This window comes from Notechis scutatus, chromosome 3, assembly GCF_049901735.1.
Source record: "Notechis scutatus isolate UNSWTSFEM ecotype Mainland chromosome 3, rNotScu1.2, whole genome shotgun sequence".
Classification (NCBI taxonomy): domain Eukaryota; kingdom Metazoa; phylum Chordata; class Lepidosauria; order Squamata; family Elapidae; genus Notechis; species Notechis scutatus.
Genome location: NC_142011.1, coordinates 178,738,503 through 178,760,382, shown reverse-complemented (window position 1 = coordinate 178,760,382; position 21,880 = coordinate 178,738,503). Strand labels below are relative to the sequence as shown.

Genomic DNA, 21,880 nt, shown 5'->3' with positions numbered 1-21,880 from the left:
ACTTATTGTATTCTTCTTTCTGGCAGAAAAGGAGCTCGAAGACTAAGAACTCTTCCTCCTTAAGTGTTTGATCGAAGGATGCCATTTTTTTTCTATCTCTGCTCACCCAAAGCAGATTCTTCTACCTTGAATTCTTGTCTGACAAACTTGGGATTTTTCTATTCAGACACCTGCACACTGAGAAAAGCTCTGTTCTGTTTTGGCTTGTCAGGCAGCTGTTCAAGGCAAAGCAGCATTCAATACGGGAAATTTTAATTTGACCTAATGAAATATGGTACAAGAAGTCAAGCTGCATAAAAAGTGTAACTTGTTTTTTTTAACCTAATAACATGCTTGGCAACTGTTATCAGCCCAACAAGAAAGGGGTGAACAGAGAAATAAGGCTGTGTTTATTTAGCAGTTAACAGATATATCTGCCTAGACATGCATTAATGTTTATAACAAGCTTTAGATCACCAAAGTGAGAAAAAAAATGACTTGATCTGGTTTCACACAACTTTTTCCTTACTGAAAATAAAGAAATTTCAATGCATTTAATTGCTGATGGCTTATGGTATGGATTGATTATACAATACAATATGCAATACTTTCCATAGTCCCAGTTGCTGCCAGTGTATGTTGCATTTCCCCAAAAGGGGAAGTAAGAATTCACTGTATTGGCCACTACAATTAAATCTTAAGGTTCCCCCCCTGCCCCCCCCAAAAAAAACTACACAGGGGAGAGGAGCAGACAAAACTAAAAACAAAGCAAATCCTTGGATTATGAAAGGGCAAAAAGCAATGCATGAGGAAATCCCCTAGGACTACAACAGAGAACACTTTCCCTTGTGAATACAGAAAATACCTGGTACCCCTCTTTTTTTAAAAAAAAAAAATCTTTTCTTTCTTAAGGATATTACCACTGATCCATCCAGACTGCTGAGCAATTGAGAGTAGGAAAGCTTTGTTAAGTTCACTTTCAATTTCCTGCCATTTTAGACATACACTACACAACTGGTGGGATAAGCCTAAAACACAATATCTTTTAAGAACTCTTGCTATCATTTTCAGAATCTCAATTTCTCTCCCTCACCCCCCCGCCTTGTTCACAATGCAACCCCACCTCACTATTTAAAAATAAGCAGTAAGTATCACCTGTGTATACTGGTAGTTTGTTTATTCCTGAAATAAAGAGCATGGAACATAAAAGATATAATATATAAAGTAGATAAACAGAGTCTTGCTAATCTCTTTCAATCTTAAAGGAGCAGCAGGAACTCCAGGATAGTTAAAAAGGAGAGATAGTTAAAAATCAAGATGGCAGCCATAACAGTATGCTTGAAGCACCACACCTTTTTATGTGCCAGCAGGATTTTAATCACATGGTTGCTGCTGCTGTTGTGGATTTTTTGATCTCCACTTTACAAATATCCCAATTTTATAAGGGAAATTGAGAAACACAAAAATATCTAATCAATCATGCGTTCTTGTCTCTTGCATAAACCTTGAATGTTCTTTTCAGAGTTTTACAAGTATGTATAGAGATTTGTATATTTATTGCAGGCAGATCTTCATTTGGGACTCTGACGGTACCTTGTTGAACCTTGGTATCTATATATACCTACCAAGACACTTCAAATCCTTCAGGTAGCCTTGCTGGAAGGCAAAAAACAAAACAAAACAAAACCTCAACCAAACAGCACAGTGATAAATAGTTTCACAAGAAGTCAGAAAACCTGAAGTGCTATAATCATGTTTAAAATTTCCGAATGGGTTTCACAGCTAAATAACTGTGTATTATCTGATGTCACTTATTTGAAATTAAAACTATATTCATAAATAAAAATCCATCAGATTCACATTAGCTCATAGGGTAATAGTAGTTCCTTCTGATGGCATTGAAGCAATTCTACAAGTTGCTACTAGTTTTAGGTTATCTAGTTCCTAGCAGATCAATATATATGTGTACAATATATTAGGCTAGTACCAGTTGTAATTATTTCTAATGTAATGTAAATGTTTCAAATATATAAAAAGCTTGACAATAGTGAGCTATTTTTAGAAAAGGAAGTATATCAGAATCAAGAAGAGCTTTCATTTTCTCATTTGTGTTTTAAAAACTATTAGCTTTTTAGTATCAGAGATTCCTTTCCTTTCAAGAAATGGTGGGTGATTTGTTTTAACAAGCATGTCCTGACTTGGCCCTTTTCTTTGGAATTAACAGGAAATAAGGCTTACATTCAGCAAGCGGTATAACTTTGTTCAAATCCTGATTTTGTCATAAAGGAATGTTTACCATAATTTGTTTGACATGTGATTTCTATCCTAAATCTGCCTATTTGATTTTACAGTATTTTACAACATGAAGTTATCTCTCTGTTTACTGCTCAAATTCTAGTTTTCTCTTTGTAAAAAAAACCAATTCTTCTGAAAAATGCCAATAACTATAACTTTTAGGGATTCCATGGGAGAGAAGCAAAGGGCATTTCAATAGTCAGAATGCCAGTTTTGAAACCTTGCCCCATTTTTAGGTGCTTGTATTTGTGATACACCTACAAAGGGGACAAAATTCAGCCACAGATGCTATCTTGATTGAAGATGTCCTGATAGCCATGGTCAGTTGGACAAACTTTACAGTACCTTTTATCTTGGCTTGTATTCCATGCCCTTCACTAGCAGATTTCAATTTTTAAAAAATGTGTTTTAGTTTGTTTTAAAATATGTCTACCTGTTTATTATCAATAAAGAATCAAGGTTTCTTTATAAAGTTTCTCCCTTCCACTTTTGGATATACTTGCTTGTTTTAGATAAAAAAATACTCCTTATCTTCTCTGAAACCTAGAAATTCAGGACAGTAAGACACATGAAGAGATCAAACAATGAGAGGAGAAAAAAGTGATACACTGAAAATATTTTAATAAATAGGTTTCATATATTTCTGCATGCAAACATCAATAAAAATTACACTTCATAATGAAACTGTCTCCCAGGGAATTAAGGACAGTTACAAAAGAGTAAAGTCTGTTGAACACAGTGGGGAATAAGTCCTATAAAACAATTTTTAAAAACACGTGCAGAGAAATGCAATGAAAAACACGCTTTACAGATTGTGTTATGTCATACTTTGTTTTTAAATGGTTATGTATTTATTTCAGAAGGGGGCATGATGGATTAGACGTCAAAGATGCTGAGCTTGTCAACTGGAAAGTCGACAACCTGGGTTCGTGATCTGGGTGCTGTGTGACGGGGAGAACTCCCATTACTTGTCCCAACTCAATTCAAGTAGATAAATAGGTACCACTTTGGAGGACGATAAGAGTGTTCTGTGCGCTTCGGTGTATAGTCATGCTGGCCACGACCACAGAAGTGTCTTTGGACAATGCTGGCTCACTCGGCTAAAAAACAAACATGAACACACCCTAGAGTCGGACATGACTGGGGAACCTTTATCTTTGTTTATTTAACAAATTTATATGGCTGTTCAACTCAAACATGGCAAATCTGATGGCTTACAATATTAAAAATCATTGTAAAACCTCATAAATTCCCCACCCATCTCTCTAGTGGGGACCATACACTCCCAGCAGCTGCTCGATTAACTCTGCATCAACCGGGGGGCTTAGGCCTGCTGATAAAATCACATCTTCAGGGCCTTCCAGAAAAGTAACAAAATGCCAATCTTATCTCTTTGGGAAAGATTCTTCAAAGGGAAGGAGCCACCACAGAGAAGGGCTTTTTCCTTGGTCTCACTAGATGTACCTCTCTAATAGATGGGACCCACAACACACCTTACCTTCCTGCTCTGATGGACTGGGTAGATGTAACTGTGGAGAGATAGTCCTTCAAATAACCTGCCCACAAGCTATATTGGGCTTTAAAGGTGATAACCAGCACCTTAAAATACACATGGAAGGAAATCAATAACTAATACAGCTCCTGCAAGAGGTGCACAAATCTTGACTTGCACAGAACTTTGTGGACCATTGCATTTTGAACCAACAAAAGCTTTCCCTTGCTTTTCAAGGGCATCTCCATATAGAGTGCATTACAGTAGTCCAAACAGGAAGTGATTAGGGGAAGGGTGACTGTGTGGTCGGTGTGTTGGTCCAGGAATGGGTGTAATTGGTACATAACTTGTAGCTGTGCATGGGCCCACTTCTGTGAGTCCTAAAGAACCTCCAGATTATACACAGGGTCTATCTGGGGCAATCCAACCCTATGTACAACTAACAATGGCAATTCTGAGAACCAAGGAGCACTGAACCCAAAGCCATTCTGCCAGGGTTCAGTTTTAACTTATTGCTCCTTATCCAGACCTCAGCAGCCTCCAGGAACTTTGAAAGGGTTTTTGTGGCACCGCTTAACTCACTGCAGACAGAGATGTACAATATGGTTGCTGATCCTCTCTCACCCATGACGATTGATGATCTCATCCAGCAGTTTCATGTAGATATTAAACCAGAGTGGAGAAAGCACAGACTCCTGCAGAACCTAAAGTGCCACCTTCGGGTCCTGCATCGCAGGATTTACATTTGTGGGCTTTGCAACTGACTCGCCAGGAGCGAAGTTAATTGAGAAGGCAGAAATAACAACTGAAGTCTTTGTCACATCTCTCTTAGCAACTAAGTTACTGGTTCCAATTGTGGTTGCTAAGTGCGGGCTAGTATAGTTCCATGGGAAGCATCCTAGAGAGTAAAGGGAGGAGGAAGAAGCTGATTTACTAGTCTAATTTCTGATAAGAGTTTTGTGTTTTGTCACATCTGACATATTAGCCATTTTATAAACAGCAATTCCCTTTCCTATTGCAGTATTTTGCAAAAATGTCCATAATAAAGTTTTAAAACTCCAAATGAGCAACCAACATCCCGAAAGATTGGAGGCCCCCAAACTATCTATCATTAAAGGCCACATAGTTGCATATCTAAAGGTTGCATATCCAAAGCATGGATAGTATTTAGTAAGAGCATTCCAACTAATATCTCTTTTGCCTTTCTTCTTCCTATCTTAATTTTAGCTTCAGAAGTATAGCCAGTTCTTTTATTTAAAAAAAAAAAATCAGAATATGGAGCTTTTACTCTAAGCATTATAGCCAAACAAATCTGAAAATTTACCTGCACGTTTAACTAGGTTAACCACAAAGGCTATTTTTCTGTTCTGGATCTTTGCTTGTAAGGGAAACAAGGGGCTGGATCAGTTTTCTTACAGCCCTCTAGGAAATGATCCTTCAGCTGTTGCTGTAACCACAGATCTCCTCAGAAAGGCAGTGGCTCCAGCTAATTAGCACATGTGATGGGAATAGGAAACAAAAGCCCAAACAATAGTAGCGTGGGAACACAGCATGAACAACAATTACACCACTTCTAAAATAAATCCATCCAACAATAGGCTATTGACCTGCAAGTCAATAATTTGGGAATAATATTGAAAGTTTTGATTGGATTATTGCTCTAGCCTTACTGCCTCATACAATAGAGCAGGGGTGTCAAACTCACAGCTGAATGCGTCATGTGCTGGTCACACCCATGCCCGGTTTAGCGAAGGGGAAAAAAGTCGCAATATGCCATGGGACACAACAGAGTCAATAAGACAAAGTGGGATTCCTTTGTCCAGCATGGATCTGTTACCTCTAGTTTTAATTCTAGGTGGTGTAGCTGTACCCATGAAGGAGCAGGTCCTTGACTGTGCAGTTCCACTTGGATTCAGTTATTGGTAGATGGGCAGGTGGAGGTCATGACCAGAAAAGGTGATGCGTAGCTTCAGCGGGTGGAATAGTTGGAAGCTTACTTGGAATTGAAGGCCTTCTCAGTGATGACTTGTGCCCTTCTTATATGTGTCTAGATTATCACAATGCACTTTATATATGGCAATACCTTTGAACCTCACTCAGCAACTACAGTTAATCCAAAATGCAGTGCACCCACTATTGACCAGGGAGAATACATAGGGCATTACCCCCATAATTCATATTGAACAGCTTATAGAAAAAGATGGATTTTTTTTCTGCATGGTCCTACTTCATTTTGGCTTATTATAAGCAGTTAATATTTTTGTCTGCTTTAAGAAAAAGGTATTTGGGTTTTTTTAAACATATTGTTTCTAACTTCACCTACTTTGACATCATAAAGCCACTGCTTGTATGTGGCACTTGGATAACTCCCTTCCCTCCCTTGATTTGGCCGTTGGGCAATGAAGAATTGCCTGCCTCTTATTGCCTCCAGCAGAAATATGGGTATCAAGTCAGTGATGTGGGAATGTCAGCAATCCAAAGGAGAATAACAAGTTGACAGAAGATCTTCAGCGCTCTTCTTCTTTTGAGCAGAAAAACCATGCAAGAGAAATATGCTTTCAAAGTTAATTTAGCGTACTTGCAAGAGCAAAGGTTAATAGTAGTGGGTTTCCTTTTCAGGATGCCTTAAAACATCCCTCTCTCTTTTTAGTGTTATTTTGACTGAGTCATGAAACAGTCTCCTGGAGGAGGAAATAGAAAAGGACAGGAAATGCATCCAAAAATAAACATTGACCTCCAATGTTGGCTAAGAAAATGTCACTTTCAGGGCTGACCCTGTTTTTCCTGGAAAACAGTTCAGCTGCCTTATTAGCTGGGAACCCCAAACAATTAAACTTCCCCTCAAGATTTAGGTAGTGCTTTCTGTATCTAAGGTGCATAAGGAGAATTGAAACAAGAGGGGTCTGGGAAATTGGCCAGTCCTTCAAGTTTGCTGCATTCAGTTTTTAGCTTCTGAAACTATTCTTTGGGGATATGAGCACCATATGGGAAAGAAATCTGCCAGATCTAAACATCTGATCTTGCTTAGGCCCCAAACTCAAGATCAGAAGGACAGTTTTAAAGGACTTTTAAACAATAAAGCAGCCATTCCCAACTCAGTTCTCTTCAGATATGTTGAGCTACAGCTCTCCCTCCTCTTCAATAGCGGAGCCATTGGTCACACAGTTTGGGAATAAGAGAAAATGCTGGGTATCAGGCTTGCTTGAAAATAATTTCATTTTGGTCTGTTGTCCTATAGAACACAATTACAGTAGCCAAAATTAGGTATCAGGCTAGGATCTAGTAAAATAGCCTTTCAGTTCCAGGGAACAATTCCCTTCAGTACCTAATTCATCTGCAAGTACTTATGCTAACATGCCTAGATATTGTCTCCATAACTTCCTTTTGAAGTTTCTGTGAGAAGCTAAAAGAATCTGAGGTCTCTTAGGTCAATCAGAGCAGACAGCATAGAAGCAGATGTGTTCTTTTGTAAAATTATTGTATGTAATCTCCATTTAACACAAATATTTTTAGGAGCATATGTACATATGGATTTCTACTTAAGTCAGCTTTTGGGTGCTAACAAGTGGCAGTGAAAGCTGGACATTACATGACACAGAACTACAATTGTGTGGTTGTATAAATGGATCAGTCTACAAGAAGGCAGTAAATGCTGAATTTCCAATTTGTTGCTTGTGATCAATGCTTGTGATCAATCCAATCTATGTTTTTAATGTTTGTTTTTAAATCATGATTCAGATCTGTGAGGATTCTGATCGATTTCTGATGGCTTGAGGCCAACTCATTACAGGTAGTACTCAACTTACAACAGTTCACTTAGTGACTGAAGTTACAATGGCACTGTAAAAGTGATTTATAACTCTTTTTCACACTTACGACTATTGCAGCATCCCAATGGTCACGTGATTTACATTCGGATGCTTGACAAGTGACTCTCATTTATGATGGTTGCAGGTTTCGGGATCATTCGATCACCTCACCTGACCAGCAAAGTCAACGGAGAAACCAGATTCACTTAACAACCATCTTACTAATTTAACAACTGCAGTGACTCACTTAACAAATGCAGCAAGAAAAGTTGTACAATGGGGCAAAACTTAACACATTTCTCACTTAGTGGCATAAATTGTGGGCTCAATCGCGGTCCTATGTGGAGGACTACCTGCAGTTTGCTCAGCGGAGCCTATTTTATGTTAACCTCAACAGCCTATATCCAGGCCGCTCTTAATTTACAAAAATAAAAGTGGAGGGTCTGCATTGTGAAAGGCTTTTAGTACAGCTCGTTTATTTCTTGCAACCTTGGCGAGCGGCGGTCTTACGGGCGAACAGATTCCAACGAAAAGCCCTACCGATTGCATTTATTAATGTCTGCTGAGGTGAAGCGAATTAAGTTAGGAAGGAGTACAGCCTGAAGTGATTCCTCGCAAACGGCAGGCCCGCAGGCCAGAGGATTCGGAGTTGCCAAAGCCTGCCTCGGCCCGCCCCCGGTTCGGCGGAGAGCCGCGGCGCTTTGTGAAAGCCGGTGGTAGAGCCGGCGGCCCGAGTGCCATCGCCGCTCCACCCCGCGCCCAGGGGAGGTTCACACGCGGCAGCCGCCGCTCATGCACGCCCCGCTCAGCGCCGCCGCCGCCGCCAGCCCCGCTTGGCCGCCAGCCGGGTACAGAGCAACTTTCCCACGGCCGCCCAGCCACGCGTGTGGCTCCGTTAGCGCCCAACTGGCCTCCGGCCCAGCCAATTGCAGGAAGGAGAGGCGGCGGGTACACAAGAGGGCGGCGGGGGTGGGGAGGACGGCGGGCTCCGCACTCGGCCGTGGAGCCAATCCGAACCCTGTCGGCCAATGGGAACCGGGAGTAAGACAGGGCGTGTCATTGAGTGACTTTCGGGTGGACGGGGATTGGCCGGCCCCGCCGAGGTTTCACCAATCAGAGGAGGCGGGAGAGCGAATGGCTACACAGGAGTCGAACGCGGCCGGGAGCGCCTGGCGCGCCTCTCTGACTGCCCACCCCTCCCTCGGGTAAGAGGCGAAGCGTGGGAACGGGATGGGGGAGACGAAGCCGGAGGGAGCGCGGTGGCGGCTGCAAGGAGCGCACTGAGCTGGCACCGGGGAACCGCCGCCACCCACTCGCTCGTTCACACGGACGGGAAGCGGAACTCTTCCCCCGTCCCAAAACCTTTCTGTTTGGAGTGGTTGTCTGGAGGGTCCGGCAGCATGAAGCGGGCGCACCCGGACTACAGCTCCTCCGACAGCGAGCTGGACGAACCCATCGAAGTGGAGAAGGAGAGCGCGGACGAGAACGGGTGAGGGCGCCGGATAAATCGGTCGCAACGCGTAGGCAGGCAGACAGGCAGGCAGGCAGGGGGGGGTTCCCTGGCCCCTCGACTTGTCGCCGCGACGTGAGCTTCAGGGTTGAAGACTGTGGCGTGGATGCTGCGTGACATCTCGGCTCCGGGTAGGGCAACGCCGTATACCCATGTAGAAAGAACCTCCCCCGCTCTGATCCTAAAGCTAAAGTTATGCTCACTTGCCTAAAGCTCGCCGAACCCAGCGAAACTCGCCTCCGAACCAATCGGTTTCGAATCGGATACCTCTACTCACTTAGAAAGCCGGCTAGCGCTGTACTGGAGTGAGTGAGATTTATTTCTGAATGAACTTAGTATCTAAAGCGAGAAACGGGGAAGGGCAGTCAGAGCTGCCTGGGCACCCAGTTTCCCTTAGAAGTTATGACCAAGAAAGAGCACTCTGCACATGCTTGAGGCAGCCTTTCTGGGTTTTAACCCTTTTCCCAAGACTTGAACTAATACATATTGGTTGGCACGGGACTGGCTGTAGCAGGTCTTGGCTCTCAAAGCCGGAAGAAATGGATGGTGTTGGGCATCAGAGTTATCATACCATCTGCACCCATTTGCACACCTACACGTGGGTCTAGTATAGTAATTTGTAGGGGTGGTTATTGTGTCCCATTTTCTGTTTTGGGTCTGTACTGACTTCTTCCTTCTTGCTGTTTTTAGAAATTTGAGCTCTGCTCCAGGTTCAATGTCGCCAAACACCACTTCACAGATCTTGGCAAGAAAAAGACGTAGAGGTGTAAGTTTCCCCCCCACCTTGAATTGCTCTGATATGTGAAAATTCCCCCCCTCCCAATCCCCAAATATCCTTTCGTTTCAGATTAAAAAAAAAAACAAATATCCTTTCCGTTTCAGATTATTGAGAAGCGTCGCCGAGATCGGATCAACAATAGCCTATCTGAGTTGAGGAGGCTGGTGCCTAGTGCTTTCGAAAAGCAGGTAAATTTGAGGCAGTTCAGTGCTGCAATTTAGTCTTGTTCTTTGGCTCTCTTTGTGCTTGGCTGGAGCCCAACTGCCTTTGCACTGACATTTGTCTTTGCTTTCTTAGGGCTCGGCCAAATTGGAGAAAGCTGAAATCTTGCAGATGACAGTAGATCATCTGAAAATGTTGCACACAGCAGGAGGGAAAGGTAAGATTTGTGTGTGTGTGTGTGTGTGTGTGTGTGTGTGTGTGTGTGTGTAGCATTGAAAGGCTGTCTTGGCGGTTAATTATAGGAACTGCAGATCAACAGGATTAGCTGGAAGCTGAGACTGAGAAAGTAGCTGTGTTCTCCCAGGGGTATTCCTGATATTGTTTAAGCAACACTATTGTGATTGTGGGAGCTCAAAAGATTTGCAGAAGTACAATACCCTTTGTATGGAAAAAGGTTGGTGGGAGAACTCCCAAGAGAGGCTTGGTCAGGATAGAGTGCTGCCTTGGTGGGTGGGGAGAATGCAAAAATTCAGTAGTGGAAAATGAAAATGGAATGGAATCTTCTTTGAAAAGAACATTAATGGTTAGAAACTTGAAAAGAAGAAACTATATAGTAGCATTTTATAGTGTGGTTACTGCATTGCACAGTACAATAGGGCTAATGTGACTAGACTCTCAACTGAAACATATGCAGTGTTTGCACTTAACAAGTGAAATATTCATGCTATTCAGTGGCTGTAAGTCCCATTCTATATAACGAGAGATACTTTCAAGTGTGTGTGTGTGTGTGTGTGTGTGTGTGTGTGTATGTATAATTTCTCCTTTCCTACAATCTAATAACCTGTTTGTACCAAAGGCACTTTATGTAAATTGTACAGTTTCTTATTATATTTTTAGGTAGGGGCAAGTGACAAAACAAGTGTAGTCATGTACTGATGCAAGAATAAGGTTTAGAGAGTGATGTCTTAAATACACATTTTTGTCATTTTTGTGGTTTGTACCCGATGCCTATTTTTTACGTTATTGCTGTGCTGATAACTGCCATAATTTTATCCTGTGAGTTTCTTAACAGGTCAAACCCTCCTCCCCTCGCAGGATACAGATATAATAGATTTGTAGTTACAAATCATAGAAGAGCATGGATACAAGAAAGTGGTGTAATTTCTTAACAATAATGTACTGTTTACTGATGCATCCTTGTAATAAGCTGGTACACAGTAGTGCAATTTATAGGCTATAATTTGCATCCTATTAACTGGAGAATACTCTTATTAAAAAACAGAATTGTTGCTTCAGAGTGTTCCGATGAGAGTCCCTCATTTGACAACATCCAGAAATGTAGGGCTAAAATTTCCATACTGGTTAGAGTATGGGAATTGCAATCCAATTTATTTGAGGCTCTAGATAGTGGATTATAAGTGATGATTGCATTTTTTTGCTGACCATAAATGTTTGTTAATTATATTGTGATAGTACTGTAATCAGTTCATTGTGATTTTCTGAAGTTAAAATTGTAGTTACTTGAGGCCCTTTTATGAGAGTTAGGCTGGAATTGACTGTACATTGTGACTTCTTAGAGATTATGGCCCTGTGTGTTGTGTGAGCCAAAGGGATAGGGCTAATCCAAGGGATAATTCAGAAAACAATGATTAATAAAACAGTGTGCTGGGGAAACTCATGTTGGGTTTACTCATTTCTGAGTAAACATGGATAGTAAAAATGCATGTCATTCAAGGATCACTTACTTGGACGAAAGATTTATTAGGATCAATGGCCTTTTTGTCTTAGCAGAAGTTTGGGACTGCATTAAGACAAAGATTAAATTCCTACCTTGAATCTCATCATCACCTAACTAGAAAATTTTAAGCCCTGACTATTTCTCTTTTTAGTTTTATTATGTAGCTTATTAAAAATGCACTAAAATACAGAATCATTAAAAAAAGGGGCCATGTGCCATTTTTTTATCACAGTAATATTCACAGTACTCCTGTAAAGTAATCAAATGCTATCATCTTCCATTCACCTCCATAATAAGTTAAGTTCTCTTCCGCGAATAAGTTTTGTGTCTGTGGACATTTAAGTTGGGTTTGGGGTTAAGAGTGGGAAACAAAGAGAAGAGACAGATGAGATTCATAGTTCAGAAGACACATGTTCTATAGTTTGAAGTGGGGCATATTTTTCTTTCTTGACCTACAGTTGTTATATTCTAGGCACATGTGCCGCATGTAATTGCTATCATCGCTAAAACATATTTATTATGCCACACATCTGGATGTAGTTTCAGGACTCATCTATTTGGGTAGACAGTAGTACTTGCGGTTTTATTCTGATTTTTAATGGTATTTTATTTAGGGAAAGTGATTGTTACTTCAATGAAGTAAATATTCAAGAAAGAAATGACTCTGTGCATACATTGCCTTAAGATGAATGTGATGTATTAAGGTTTGGGCATAATACAATATGGGAAGCCAGCTATTGCAGTTTATAAATCAATCTGTAGTAAAAATGAAAGCACAGGGCAATGTTAGCTGTAAACCCAGCCAATGGACGGGAACCCCCTTCTAATGACACCCCTCTTTAATCCTTTCTTCTAGGCTATTTTGATGCTCATGCTCTTGCGATGGACTACCGGAGCCTAGGTTTTCGCGAGTGCTTGGCTGAAGTAGCCCGCTACCTTAGCATTATAGAGGGGCTGGATAGCTCTGATCCTCTTCGTGTCCGCCTTGTGTCTCACCTGAATAATTACGCCTCTCAGCGGGAAGCGGCAAGCAACTCACACAGTGGGCTCGGACAGATTCCTTGGGGCGGTGCTTTTGGACATCACCCTCACATCTCCCATCCTTTACTGCTGCCTCAGAATGGGCGTACCACTTCAAATGGTGCAGCGGCTTCCTCAGAAGGCCATCACCAGAGCAGAAATGTGCCTCCTCCCCATGTTGAGTCCTCTTCCTTGAGACTGCCCCCTAATGGTGCCATTGGACCAGTGCTCCCTGTGGTCACTTCTGCTTCTAAGCTCTCCCCTCCCTTGCTTTCTTCTATGGCCTCCTTATCTGCATTCCCCTTTTCCTTTGGTTCGTTCCACCTATTGTCTCCTAATGCTCTCAGCCCACCTGCCTCAGCACAGTCAGCCGGTCTAGGCAAACCCTACAGACCATGGGGGACTGAGATTGGAGCTTTTTAAGAACCAGAGTTGTGTGTGTGTGTGTGTGTGTGTGTGTGTATGGGACTGTAAATATCCATCTGAACTGTGGAGCTTCCAACTTCAGTTTGAACACTTTTAACAGTTTGGTGTAAAAGGTACAGTTTCAGTTTTAACAGGATGTGTCCAAAAAAGGTTTCTCTTCTTTCTTCCCTTCCTCATCATTTATTATGGCAGACTGAAGGCAGAGGCTTATCTAAATCTTTGAATCATATAGATGTTAATTTTAATGAATTATGCTGACTACTGTATTAGTCATGTTTTCAAATGATCCCATTTGTCTGAAAACACTGGTTTAAAAAAACCCTAGAATTTCTGTCTATATTATATATTATTTTTCTGTGTCCAGGACATTATTTTTCTGTGCCCAGGACTTTAACACACAGGTTGTTCTGCATTGTTTGATTGTAGATCTGAGATGTTTTTAAAGCAAAATACTTCGTTAGCGATGTTCTGACTTCTATATTTCTGAACAAAACCATTGACAAATCAGATGAAACCACTGTACTGATTCCAAAATACGTGCATTGTTGACTTGTTTTATTTCCCAGTATAACCCATACTTTGGGCTCTTTTGTGCTGAATTATTCCACTTTTCATGCAAACTAATTCTTGCAAGAGTTGCAAAAGTTTTATAGATTGAAATTTTTATCCTCTGTCCATTTTCTGCTTTTGCAGTTAAGGCCATTAAATGAATCAGATTTGCTGCCTAACTTCAAATAATTTATTTTCCATTGGATTTAGTGTGCCTTTTATTCAGCGATCTCAGTTGGAATTAAGATCACTAATTTAATTTGAAACCATTACAGTTGCCCTCCTAGTTTTTATAAACAGAATGTTTGTAACATTAAAGTTTTTTTTCAGTCTGGGTTTTTGAGAACGAGACATGATGGTGCTGCATTACCTAAGTCCTATTTCCCATTTATTTATGAAAATATCTTAATGAGATACTGCAATTTACATTGCTAGATTCAGCCCAGGGATTGGTGACCAGTTAAGTGAATAATTTAGATAGCAGCTCACTCCATGTGATTATTTTTAACATGCTTATAAAGCAGGACATGAGTCATTCCAGTAACTTTTTCCTGTTCTTCCCAAATTCCTTTTGTTCGTCTCATACCTTGAAGTCCTACTTACTGACTCCAAAAACCAAGATGGTTTGACGAACAGATTAGAGCTCAGTTACTTGGCTCCTGTCTCACTAGTGTAAAAATAAAACATAATCTCTGTGTTACACTTCATCATATGTAGTCTTGGATATAACAATGGGAACTATGCAAGGATACTGTCATGTTGGGTTCTCTTCAGCATGCAATTTATCTCCCTTGGAAAAGATACAAGAAAAAAAATAAAGATTTCCATTGACAGGTTAGTTCTGCTGGTGATCAGAGAAAGTTGGTTACTATCAGTTGTAAATTACAGAACGAAAAAGTTTGAGAGCATCCTTTGGAAATTTAGTCATTCCTGAAAAAAATAGGATAGGGCATAAGGTATAATTAGCAAGTTTTGAGAAAGTTGAAGGTTTTCTTTAATCTCTCAGCAATTCAGAGCTGAAGCTTTATTTCAGGACTTCTCATGTTTATAGTTCATGGTTATTTATACATTTAATGCTCTATAACATCTTGAATTTGAATTTTTCAGTCCATAACAAAACTATGCAGGAAAATGTAACATATATCCATTTAAAAGTACAAGCAAAATGAATACTGTGAATAATTTAAAAGAGATTATTTGTTTAAATCTGTATAATGGATCCTTTTCACATAACCAAAGCTTTTGCATAATAAGAATTTAAGCATTTTACCCTGGGATCCACAGAGCAGATGAATATTGTTACCAACAACAAAAATAATTACTCAATACTGCAGACTCCTGTTTCTATACAAAATGTATTCACTAAACTTTGGAAAGAGGAGTTAAACAAAATAAAACTGAGGGTATTAAAAATGATTTCCTCAGTTTGGAAAGGACTGTTGTATATATTTTGGGCTGGTTTTATATTCTTTAAAGATGCTCAACAGAGTTTCACCCAGTTGAACTTGAATACTTTTGTACTTGTGTTGTGCCTAAATAAAAGAATAAGAACAATCAAGTTGATGGGAAGTTTATTTAATTAAACAAGAAAAAAACTTTTCAACCTGTTGCACCATTACTGTAATTAGTTTGGGGTTGCTTTAAACTTAATGCTTTGTGTGTTATTTTCTATCGCATTTTGTGCCCTTAGTTTACCAGAACTTACAAAGAAAATATGCACCCTGAACCATTTTTAAACCTATTTAATTTTTTTATACGCCAATATTTTAATTGCTTGGTTAAGATGTGTATTTAACGTAAGTTACCTACAATAACAATTTCTTTTTTACAGATTGCATATTAAATAATGTAAACTCTAAATCAGATGAGTCCAATCCTGTGGTACTGAGAGCTTGGTTAAATAAAATATTTGTGTGCAAAGAGTATTGCAATAGGCAAGGCAATGCAAAATTTTGAGCTGTTATGGTTAAAGAGATTTCAGTTAAAAAGTGTAAATGGAGTTCTGACTTGCTTCCTTTCCAGTGCAGGGAATTGGAATGCTCATCCATAATTAGAAATGAGTGGAATTAATGTCTGTATTAACGTTCATTAGGAAGGAAGAGATCACAAGAGAATAAGAGGGCCACAGTCCTACACATGGATCAGAATGAACTGGTGCTGGTTGTTTGCCTAGTGTGCTCCTTATTGGTAGCAAACAGCCAACCCTAGCTCATACCTTTCCATGTATATCCTTCATAGCGTTCCTGCACACTTACTCTCTTGTAATCCTTTCCTCCACACGTTCTCTGCTATGGTAATTGGGGTGGAAAAAAAAAACAGGTCAAGCACAGGAGAGATTGTTGAAAGCAGGGGTCTCAAACTCCTGGGTCATGTAAGAGTCGGGCACGCGCAAGTGCTCATGAAAAACTTCATTTGTGCAAGTGGCATGTGCACGAAGCCTCCATTTGCACAAATGGAGCTTTGCATGCACAGAACCTTCCCCTATTCCCTCTCCCACCACCTCCACTAGTTCGCGGAACTGGAAAGGTTGGGGATCACCGGGTTAAAGGGATTGCTTGTTTAAGCAATCTCTCTGCTCTGCAAGGGGATAAAAAAAAGATAGGGTCAGGCACAGGAGAATCCATGCTAAATGACTAATGCTGAACAGAGTGTGGTGGCCCAGAGTAGCTCAGAAACATAACAAAACCCAAAACGTAACTAAAAGTCCTTTAATGCCTCCAACTTGGCTTCACTGTTTAATTGTTCACAGTGGAAGAGTAAATTATTTTCAAAATAACATTTCAAAGGAAAGAAACACAATTCAAATTCAAAGAGCCGATAACAAAGCAAAAACCAACCGCATTGAATAAAGTTTCACGACAGACCAGGATAGATAATTGCCAACTTCAGGAAGATAACCAGATACAGTCCGTTGGAAGAACGCCAACCAAGATAAACCTTCTTTAGGAATAAAACTCTAATTTGTCTCCAGTGTCTGTTAGCACGCAGGTCCAAACTCTTATGCAGATCTCACACCTGCAACCCATGAAGAGAATCATGGCCCTCTCCTCCTGAGTAGACCATGTTTTACCCAGATCCTCTCCTCCCTGTGTGCTCTAGGATGGATAAGGGATGGGCCTGGGTCTTCCTCTGACTGCTCAGTCAGTCTCCACCAGGGGCATGACACACACACACAGAGACAGAGACAAAGAGAAACACTGAAGGTTGGAAATGTGCACCTTGGTCACAAAGTTATTTTTTCAATATTATTGTAACTGCACAAGGGAGTTGATAAGTTGATAAGCAAGGTCTATAATCTACATCTTATCTATCTAGCTATCATCTATCTAGCTATCTATCTACTGTATGCACCCATCTACCATCTGTCTGTCTTCTCAATCTGGTTACTGCAGTCACTGGTGTAATAAAAAAAGATTCCCGGGCAATTCATGGTTCTGGTATTAGGTCCCCAATAATACCTGAAGATTCTAAGCCACTATATTTTATATTTAAGTTTATATTCTGCCTTTTGTACAGGAGCTCAAGGTGATATACTAGTGCCACAACAACAATTCTTTGGGAGAGGGCTGTTATGTGCTGAAAACTGGTGGCATGGTGTTCCATCATTTTGAGGCAGGGAATACATGAAAGATACCATGTAGGCTTTAAAATAGCTTTTTAAAGGAAATAAAAGTTATAACCTTCCAACTTCCCCTCAAAGCAATCCTGTTTACGTGTTTGAATCAGCCATCACTACTTCTCATCAATTAACGTATTCCTGTGGCTTGGCTCTGCAAAAACGCTGGCGATATAATGGTACGATGAAAGATTCACATCCTAAACATCTGGACATTCTTCCTTTATCAATTAAGTGAATAGCTTCCTCACAAGTTCACATAGGGTGAATTAAGAAGACTTAGAAAGCATTAACCTTGGGACCCTGGTGGAGAAATTGGATTCTAAATGAAAACAACCCATTTGCTGAGATTTCCCTAACCTTATTGTATTTTATAATAGTAAATCTTGTAAAGAAAATTGCTTTATGTAGAAGCGGAGCATCTAAAAATTTGGATTCTTTCCATCCTTGCTTTAAGAGAAAAAAGCTACTATTGAATTCAGACAGTAGGACACAGTAAAATGGTACTATGCACACGGGTAGCATTGTGGCAAGCTACTAGTGTTATTTTTGTTATATAAGATATAAATTAAAGACATTTTCCTATCCCAACATTTGTGTTTCCTACATTTCTGATACAAATGATGCTCCTGAGGACAAATGAATGGACAGAAGATGTAAGTCAGGGGTGTCAAACTCAATTTCATTGAGGGCTGTATCAGGGTTGTGTTTGATCTTGAGGGGGCAGGAGGGGCGTGGCCAGCTCTATGTCACTCGTGTCAGGGGCACCTATGATGGCCTGAGTGCTCTGCCAGTAAAAACGTAGCTCAAAAGGGCCACCTGTGGCCCTCCCGAGCTCCGATTTTGCTGGCAGAGGCACCACAGGCTGACCCTTCGCTGTCTCCAGGGTGGCCCTGCAGGCCAGATCTAAGCACCCTGTGGGCTGAATCTGGTCCACAGGCCTTGAGTTTGACATCCCTGATGTAAGTGATTGAAGACAAGAACTGTGAAACATGGGTATTAAAGAAGATTAGTTTTTGTTTGGGTAAAATAATGATCTTCGCAGGTCTGTAAAGCAAAGCAAAGCTGAAGTAAGGCTATAAATAGTTGCGATTTTACTTAGCGATCACTTTGCCTAATGACCCAGTTGCCAGTCCCAATTATGGTTGTTAAACTACCTGCAGCAGTTTTTTTTTAAGTCACTACTTAACATTTCAGAAAGTTTAAAGGATTAAGGAATTCACCTCTGAAAATTATATGATAAATAGTAGGTAGAACCATGAATTTAGTGACAGAAAGTTGTGCATTTTGTTAGCTCTTTTCTGTTACTTCTTACAAACTTGGCACTAGCAATAATTTTCTGCTTCTGTTCTTTAGGTTTTTTTTTTAAATATCTCCCTTTACCACAGGTGAACTCAAAGCATGAAGATTATAGAAAACATATCCAACAATAGAAAGCGAGACTTAGTTTACCTACTACTAATAACAATAAGCTAAAAACTACTTTTGTAGTATCACGTTTTTGCTGAAGCGTAATACCTGATGTATGTCCTTCAAGAAACCCTTCTACAAAGTAGAGAAAGGGACTGTTAACTGAAGAGGCTCTGCTTCCCATAGAAGCCACAACTGAACAAAATCTGTATTGAAAGTAAATGAAACTGTGGAAGAAAGGGGTGACGTTTTTCCTCTACATTACTCTATTTCAATTAGTTATCTAATATACATCCCACAGATACAATTTGCATTTTAAAAGTCCTGTATAATAAATGCAAATATGTATTTATTATCCAAGGCAGACGCTCTATATCTATGGTGCAATAGTTCACGAACATAGGACATATACAGCAAGGCTGAGGGAAATTGCAAATGTACCAACCATTCTTTAACAGTTTAAAAATAGCTGTTCCCTGTATTACTTTGCAAGGAAAACAGCAGTTAAATTAAACAATGTCCCTCGCCTCATATTGATGCCTTAGTGTCTGTAGATTCTCCCTTTGAATTTGCTTTAGGCATTATTGCATCATCGTTTTAAAGGAAGCTATCAACAACAAGAGGAAATCCTCTACTAGTCCTGAATAGTCCTTATTCAAAAGGTCCTTCCGTTCTGTTGGGAAGTGTATGTAGTCAGAATAACACTCTATGAAACATGTGAATTACTGCAGCAAGAAAAATAACTATTCCCCACCCAATGGTCAATAATCGTGGACAAGAGTAAGCAAAGAATCATTTATCTGGAGACGTTCTAGCTTCTTCCGCCTAAAATTAAATTCAATAATGAGTATTACATAGTTTATATATTGTAGTTAGGTATGTACAGAAACAAACATTATTTTAATATTTATAACAGAAAAATTCAAAACAATGTATGGGAAATTGTGGATATTAAAGCAACAGGATACCTTGGTCATGATTGTTTCACAAGAAAATGTAAAAAAGGAAGAATGAGAATCCATGTGTTACTTGTAAGTTTTCTTCAAATCCAAAACAGTGTGCTGCAAGCATTGTGGTGGCATTCTCATCATCATTAATAGTTTCCTATGCAAAACAGTTTTGCATATTTAAATATAAGACAGCACAATCAATGCTAGCCCTCCCAACTGACTGTCCCAGAAGTGCTTTTCCAAAAGGCAACTGGACTTTCTTGTTTTTCTCTCTCTCTTTGAAACAATGTTTGGAAGGAAATGGAACTGAGAAGCTTCTTGGATGAGAAGTGAAACAGTTTCAAAGGTAAAAAACCCAGAAAGTCCAGTTACTGTTTGCAAAAGCACCTTTGGGACAATCTTGACCTGGATGATTGAGAATCTCCACAGACATTTTCTCAGCTGACTGTTTATAGTATGACATTTTATCTGTATGACAGCTGCAGATACTATGTACTGGAACCTATATATCTAGTTGGTTGGGACTTCTGGCAGTTGTAATCCCAGTTCATATATACTGTACATAATTGTGAAGTGTGTCATTATAACTTTATCGATATCAAAGATGATATTCCCAAGAACAGCAGTTATCTACCTGAAATCTAAGGATTACTTCTAGCCTCATGACACTTTCTAGGCCATCAGAGCTCTCTGTGATCATAAATCCTGAAACTGACCACACAATTTTCCTCTATTGTTAGATGAAAAATACATGAAAAGTGTAACAAAATAAAATAGACAAAACAAATTAAGAGAAGAACCTTTAACCCCATCCATTTGTTGTACTTCACCAACTTTATGCCCCCCTCAAAAAAGATATTGAATAAAGTCCTTGAACATTTGTAAATATATGCCATATAGGTCAGGGGCCTCCAATCTTGGCAACTTTAAGAATTGTGAACTTCAACTCCCAGAGACTTGAAGTCCACAAGTCTTAAAGTTGTCAAGGTTGGAGACCCCTGATATAGGTATTTTCCTATCTCATACATATAATATCATATTCCTTGGGGACTCCTCATATGATGCAAATATGAACCAACCTTTTATTCAGGTCAAGGTTTGAAGGCTGATATATGTGGAACTAATACACCGAAATGTTTAGACCATTTTTTGTTGTCCTTTAAAGACCCATATATTATAGGATTGTTTCAGCTATATTAGTAATTTAAATTGGAGACGCAGAGACAGATTGCATGACAAATGCTCTGCTTATGAGCTATACCTGCCCTTTTTTGTGGTCCTGCTTTTCCAGTTCATAACTTGGTTGCTAATAAGCACTCAGTGGAAGTAAAAAGTGTCACAGTTACAGAGTGCAATGCCCTGAGAGATACAAAGGCCAAATGTTTATTTAATTCATTTCATTTTCTTCTTGCATCCTATGTCAAAAGTATTTTTTTTCTTCGTGTTTAAACATGTTCTAAGGATAGGTTTCACCAAACACATAGCTTAACATTTAGTTCTTCATTCCTGAACTACCACTGGACATGGGCTCTTATTATGTTGAACAATAAAGTAGTTGTGATATTTTCGTCTAGTTACCCATTAACCCATAACCTAGATCAGGTCTACTCCCTTCACATTCTTGGAAAAACATATTGGTTTGACAAGCTAAAATCTGTGTAACATTTATACAGAATTTTATGGTCAGTTCCCACCAATTAAATACACGATTTCCATTTTTAGAAACAATAGTGTTTAGGAACAATAGTTCAGCATGGAAAAAGAATGGATTCTAAAAGATTTGTTTTGCAAGGCAGGATTTTTCACCCAAAGAATGACATAAAATATTTGAGCTCAGTTTCACAAGAATTGGCTATTGTACAATTTTGCCAATGTGGCTTACACGTATTTAATAATATGTACATATGTAATATGTAATAATAGTGTAGTTTTAAAGAATAACTCCAGCTGCAGAGAAAAATAAATATTACTCCATTACTGATATTATCCCCATATAAATTTCAAGGCTGAAGTAGCCCATCATAATGTGATTTTTGGTCTTTAAAACAGACAATGTTAAATAAAAGATAAATATTTTGGATACCAACTTCTTTTTCTTCCACATTCCTCTCTATCAGAATTAAGCCCCTTTTGGACCCCAAAAACC

General features: G+C 39.6%; 1 protein-coding gene across 3 annotated transcripts; it reads left to right on the top strand.

The window, feature by feature from the left end:
* The first annotated feature begins 8,339 nt into the window (after positions 1-8,339).
* Positions 8,340-15,316, top strand: HEY1 (hes related family bHLH transcription factor with YRPW motif 1). 3 transcript variants are annotated; one of them, XM_026691436.2, is made up of 5 exons: positions 8,340-9,064; positions 9,776-9,851; positions 9,968-10,051; positions 10,161-10,242; positions 12,620-15,316. In XM_026691436.2, exons 1-5 carry the CDS (start codon positions 8,976-8,978, stop codon positions 13,204-13,206), a joined length of 918 nt encoding a protein of 305 aa, XP_026547221.1. In that variant the 5' UTR covers positions 8,340-8,975; the 3' UTR covers positions 13,207-15,316. The 3 variants fall into 3 exon arrangements, with proteins under 3 accessions (XP_026547221.1, XP_087818047.1, XP_087818046.1); XM_087961921.1 differs by having other exon boundaries at positions 9,057-9,216; XM_087961920.1 differs by lacking the exon at positions 8,340-9,064 and adding an exon at positions 9,239-9,390.
* Positions 15,317-21,880: the final 6,564 nt, after the last annotated feature.

Excerpts from the sequence above, each read along its gene's own strand:
- HEY1 (XM_087961920.1), top strand. The coding sequence starts at position 9,281 with ATGCTCACTTGCCTAAAGCTCGCCGAACCCAGCGAAACTCGCCTCCGA. Across the intron at positions 10,052-10,160 it reads CTAGTGCTTTCGAAAAGCAG|GGCTCGGCCAAATTGGAGAA; the intron begins GTAAATTTGAGG and ends TTGCTTTCTTAG. Across the intron at positions 10,243-12,619 it reads GCACACAGCAGGAGGGAAAG|GCTATTTTGATGCTCATGCT; the intron begins GTAAGATTTGTG and ends CCTTTCTTCTAG.